The sequence below is a fragment of the Pholcus phalangioides genome, unplaced genomic scaffold (assembly GCF_987345545.1).
Source record: "Pholcus phalangioides strain wild (caught in Gottingen) unplaced genomic scaffold, Ppha-v1.0 ptg000042l_1, whole genome shotgun sequence".
Lineage (NCBI taxonomy): Eukaryota > Metazoa > Arthropoda > Arachnida > Araneae > Pholcidae > Pholcus > Pholcus phalangioides.
Window position 1 is genome coordinate 30,214,842 of NW_028301628.1, and position 6,129 is coordinate 30,220,970.

The 6,129-nt window shown below is 32.0% G+C and overlaps 1 protein-coding gene across 3 annotated transcripts; it reads right to left on the reverse strand.

The window, feature by feature from the left end:
* Positions 1 to 5,486, reverse strand: LOC149064789 (uncharacterized). 3 transcript variants are annotated; one of them, XM_089254862.1, is made up of 2 exons: positions 5,397 to 5,486; positions 1 to 5,014 (listed from the first exon to the last, which is right to left on the reverse strand). In XM_089254862.1, the coding sequence occupies exons 1-2, from the start codon at positions 5,407 to 5,409 to the stop codon at positions 4,617 to 4,619; spliced, it is 411 nt and encodes a 136-aa protein (XP_089110988.1). In that variant the 5' UTR covers positions 5,410 to 5,486; the 3' UTR covers positions 1 to 4,616. The 3 variants fall into 3 exon arrangements, with proteins under 3 accessions (XP_089110988.1, XP_089110985.1, XP_089110987.1); XM_089254859.1 differs by having other exon boundaries at positions 5,397 to 5,485; XM_089254861.1 differs by having other exon boundaries at positions 1 to 5,239; positions 5,397 to 5,441.
* Between the last annotated feature and the right edge of the window lie 643 nt (positions 5,487 to 6,129).

Here is a 6,129-nt window from a genome sequence, read left to right on the forward strand (position 1 = left end):
TGCAATCATTCAAGTTCTTTATTCTGAAGACCGGGAACAAGTAGAAATACAAGACCATTTATCCCAATAAATACAATCAGAAATTGCTTCAGTATTTCCAAATAATAAATAATTATTCATACGAGCAACAGTTCTGCAATTTATATGATAACTCACAATGAATACGATAAACTTGAAATATAATCCAGACTAATTTTTCTCTGATTATTTTTTTATGAAAAATGTAATATTGCTTTCATTTTACAGTAGACTCCCGATAATCTGACACAAATGAGGAGCCCTACCACAGGGAAATGCATGTAACACAGTAGATTCTAGAATCCCCATACAGGTGAAACTAGGATTTGGATTGGACATCGTCAACCCAACCTCTGGTTTCCGTTCTCATCCAACAGCCGAGGACCCCAACTGCTAGACTTATCGAACCAATACTGGTCTGAGTCGGTACTCCCGCGAGATCCCCGGTGGTTTCCTGGGGTCTAAAATTAACAATTAATGAAAAAGATGGAAATTATAAGGGATCCTAGGTTATCGTGTCGCATAAACTTCTATGCAAAGACAAGCAGCGACATGTTTTCCTCTTCTATGCTCGAAGGATCCCCCCACCCCCAAAAAAAACAACAAAAGAACGTCAGATTAGGAACAGGCAGACTATTGAGAATCTACTGTAATAACAAAACAGTTGCATGTGCTGAAACATTGTTCAGACGTTGTTTCACCTCCATTTTCTTTAAAAGATTATAAATAGTAATAATAACATTTGGCACAAAATGTTCTCATTATTCACTCGTCGCTCGATTTTATAAACCTCAAATTTCATTCCAGCATTGACTTGGTGCAAAGAAGATGAATTAATAGAAAATAAGTATACTCAAACCATGATTTTTTTTGTTGGGTATATTGTATCACGTTTTAAGTAATATTCGAATTTTTTATCTTCTATTCCATCCCCCCCCCCCCCTTCCCCCGAAGTTAATAGAAACGAGCAACGACTGTAATATAAAGATAAAATAAATAAAAGATATTAACAACATAGTTATACTCAAAATGTGGTACAAATACACCCAAACCACTACATTTTGGGTAATATCTACGTTGTTCATCTTCCATTTTTTCACCTCCATATCATGAAGAATATAATACTTTCTTCACTCGAGGGTAATGGATACAGAAAACAAGAATTAAGAGTCTCGTAGTAAGTAATGACCAAATGACTTAACGGTTATTCCATTGTCATCGATAAATTTTTTATCATAGTAAGGAGTTAAGGAAATTTTATTTTGAATTATCGTTGACAGTTTATGTTTCCGACTTCTGATAAGAGTTTGTGAATGATGCAACAATAAATCTGAGAATAATACATCTTTGTACATCTGATGCGAAATGTTTTCAACAACGTTTTTTTTTATGCCTTTTGCAGTCTTTTTATTTGTGTTCCCAAAAATGTATGAGTACATCTTGGGTTTGATAGCGCACACTTCTTTAATTGGTACTGATTTTGTTTCGTCTTTGAAACATCCTAATTTTCCTGTATTAGTCTTGCTGTACAATTGATGATTGGTAGGATAGTTGCTAGTATCCATAAAGTGACTGAAATGATTCTTCAAATCAGTATAAAGATCACGCGTATGGATGTGTAATAAAAGTGAATCGGTGTCAGTGTAAATTAGAGAACATTTTTCGTCATAAAAGTTTTTGAAATAGTCGTAATATGCTTTATACATATGCAATTTGCTAAGTTCTAATACACTAAAACCGACATATATGGGTTTATTTAACAAAAGATTAGTTTTCTTCAACTTAAAAACTACGAAATTGTCATTTATGCTTTCAAAATATTCTAAAGCAGGATTTGACATATATCTCTGACACTGAGCTTTGGTTACCGCGGTCTTTACATTAACACGTTTTCTGACATTTTCACACGATTTACCAAAAAAAGAATTGTTAAGAAGTTTGAAAAAAGATCTATCAAATTCGTTATTTGCTTCTATACGTTTATCATTATTGAATAAAATGTAATCCTTTAACCATGGAGTTTGTCTAAAAGACAAAGCTCTATGTATTTTTTTGATTTTCAACCCCTGTTGAAGGTAGTACTTTAGATTACGATAGTGAACAACGTATTTTTGTTTGTCGAACAAATTAGGTATTAACTTTTTCACCCCCTTATTAAATTTAAGACCCAACTGTTTCATGATTCGTTTTTGATAGGGGGAAATCATATCATAACTTATCACTAAATGTTCTGCAGCTAATGGAAAGTCGTCAGTTTTCTTATGAATAGAATCGGGATAAATAAGATCAACCTCAAGAAAATAGCCAGTTTCACAGTTATCTGAAATCTTCGTTACATCCAGTTTTTGAATTTCACGGTTAGAAAGCCATTTAAAATTATCTATTGGAAGAAAATCAGTCATAACTACTCCGTATAAGTTATTCGCGTCGATGGACATGATATAACTGTTAGGTTTTTTGTCATCATAACCATCAATGTATGGATTATTGGCTTTTGCAAACCGTTTGTTAACGTAGCTGATTCCTCCACGTATGCCCGATTCAATGAAAAGATACATATCAACGTCCGTTAGAAGTTCTAATTTCACTTCAGTTTTTTTTAATCCTGCATTAAATGACAAATCCGCTGCTGTAAGAAAATATATGGGATCGATTTCATAATATTTATATGACAATTTTCTGAAACTATTAAAAACATCAGCTAACAGTAAAACATCAGTCATTTGATACAGACGTAGATAGTCCTCAAAAGTTTTACATTGGTAGTATTTCCATATTAGATGAGCATGTTTATATTCATCATCAGTTACTGATTTTCTAGTCAAAATATTATAAAACTTATTTTTTTCTGGCAACTGTTTTTCATTTAAAACTTCTTGTGAGTCAAAGTAACTGTATGGAAATATCCCCTTTTGCCTTAAAAGATGGCAATATGCACTTTCACCAAAAAACATATTGAATATAGGGAATTCATAATTACTTATATTTAAATTATGAACAAGAGTAGATAATGATGCGCTGAGAAAATTGAAACTATCGAGAAATTTTATTCTATCCAGAGAAAATGTTGTGAATTTTTCCATATTAACAGGTATAACTCGTATAACATTTGCTACTTTCCTAGACAAATGTTTTAGTATTAAGTGTGAATCATAACCAGATCCGTTATGCATTATCACTGGAACAAAATATTTATTTCGAAATTGGAGGTTGCATGTTTGGTGGGCGAGCCCACGAAACTCCCCTGTAAAATGATTATGGTCCCTAACTCTCATTTCTCCACGAATGAATGTATTTTTACATATGTGACATTCGTTCAGATTTGTATGCATTAAAGTTGATTCATTGATAGGAACATTTTTTAAAAGCTTTTTTAAAACGATTTCTGCAATTTTATTGAGTAAAACAAGAAAATGCTGGACAGCATCCTTTCCTACATAGTCTGCATGATAGAGAATTTTATTTTTGTTATTTACTACTACTAGAGCATATGAAATCGGACAGTGGGTTTCTATTTCTTGCGTAGAGCTCACAGTCAGATCCTGTTTTTTATCATCATATAGACTTTTTTGCGTGTAACATTCAAAGTCGGCAAATACGGAAAACTCGTGCTCGACCATTTTTTCAGTTGATTTGAAAAAAAGTTTAGAATCGTTTTTGCTTGGCATGGAGAGTTTTTGAAACTTTCTGTTTAAACAAATTTCTCTATGGCTAAACAACGTTTTCTTTCTTTGGAAGCCGATAAGACAGTTTTTGCAAAAATGGTGAATACCATTTTTTGTGTTCATTAATCGATTAAAATTTTTTATTAAGTAGTAGTGGTTTTCAAAATACAGTAAATCAACTACATTTGCTGTCTCCTTCTTACTTATATAAATAGGAAAAATCTCACTATCATAAGCGAAAACATTTATAGAAAAATTATTTTTATTTTCAAAATAAGGAATTTTGTCAATTGCCATAGGAAAAACTATATTATTTGTATTTAAGAGTTTGATATACTTCTTATACGAATTCACATCATTTTTATGAGAAGAAACAGGAAACAGCTTTGCTAAAATGCAGTAAATGAAGCAAAGATCATCTTCACATTTTATGTTGAGTATGCATTTTTTATTTTGTAGTTTTTTTGGCAATTTTACTTTATAGCATCCACCACTAGTACTATTATATTTTCCTGTATGTATGTCAATATGTTTGATAGTCTTTATAACCCACCCACTTCCAAACCTTGTAAAGTTCTCTATTGAGTTTATGATTTTGTTATAAGCGGAATCTAATTTTTCATCAATTTCGAAAGAAGATGTCAAACGTTCTGCGAAAGAGCAAAAATAAAAATCTCGCTGTCTTAGTTCATCGCCAATGTATTTCATAAAAGTAATGGATAAGCAAATAATAAAACGAAGTCTTAATGATAATGAATTTTTAGAGAATAGATCATGAAGAGAACTTCGTACATTATTCAAAGAAAATAAAGGATCGATGATACTATTGCCAGTGATTTTGTATGTATATGTCTTACTCCAACCCTTAAATGCTGATGATTTTTCCACAAACTCCACCATTATGCACCACACCAAGAGTCAGATGCTATGTCATCAATCTTTCAAATGATGGTAAACAGTATCTACTCCCTTTTTTAACAGGGGGACTTGATCAATTGCAATATTGAAATGCTTCAAAGCAGCATTATCACTCGTAACACGACAGAAGCACATATACCACGTACCTCGAAATTCTTTTACTTCAATTGAAATTCCCTTTCCGCAATACACAGCAAAAGGCGTGATCAACTTCTGTTCATCATATCCATCATCTACCAAAATCACATCGTATGTCGGCGATGGTTTCTTTTTTGAGGTTTTCTTCGGTTCTTCACTCGAGGTTCTCTTTTTAGCTCCGGCTTTTTTCGGTTTTGATGTTGTGGCGATGAGTTCTTCACCGTCATCATCAGTTAGATTAGCTGTACGTTTCTTTCGTAACTCTAAATCTAAGTCTGATTTGGAAAAATGGAAAAAAACTATACGCAGATATATTTTTCAATTAAAAAAATCATAAAATTTTGAATAAATGGTATAGTACAGTAATATCGGAGTTGAACGCGAGTTTGATGTGATATATATTGAACTAAAAATTATTCAGTCCGAACAATGAGGATTTTTGAGAAAAACTTAAAAAGTAGAACACCGATGAATCTACTAAAAATAAAGACTACTTACTACTGAAACCTCAAAAAGAAAATTAATATATGGTATATTATAGAAAAAGAGAAAGATCCATATTATTATAGATGGATACACTATGAAAATTTCATCGAACCAGAGTATAGTATCATTACATTAGATTTTCACAGTATTTACAAGAAAAAAATTTCTTACCCGAAAAAGACATCCTCGGAATATGATCTTGTAAACTACTTGTTCCCAGTCTTCTAAAACGCTAGTAAAAATGTCTTTATATATATTCATGCACTCGCAATTATCTGCTTTGCAAAAATAAGAAATATTTTTCCATCTAAATGAAAAATAAATACATGAAGGCACACAAAACATTTCAAGAATCCGTCTAATGATTTTCGAGAAATAAGCATCCGTATAAATATAGCGATTTAATTCCCATTTTCTCTATTTGCCAACCTGCCTTTTTTCTCTAAGAATGTTCCATTGCATGGATAAAGAATTCATAATCCATAAAAGTTACCTTTTCTTTCATAATTTCGTTCAAGTAAAAAGTTTGTAAGCTTTAATAAATTATTTTCTCTTACGTCCTACATACATCTTAAGAAAAATATGAGAATATTAAAGAATCAAAATATAATTGTGTTTGTACAGACTCCATGTATCATTCTTTCAGTACATTTAAAAGGGATAATAATGAACAAATGAAGGTCCAAATAAGATAATTTATGAAGCGAGAGCATAAATATGATCATTATCATATCTGAAACCCCTCTATTACATGATCATATCTGGGCCCCCCGGGCCCAGATATGATCATGTATATACTACTCATATATTCCATGCTCTAAAAAGCCAATGTCATAACAGGGCCCGACTTTGATTCCATGGGACCCTGGGTAAAAAATGTAGTAGGGTTCCCCTTGACTACGGT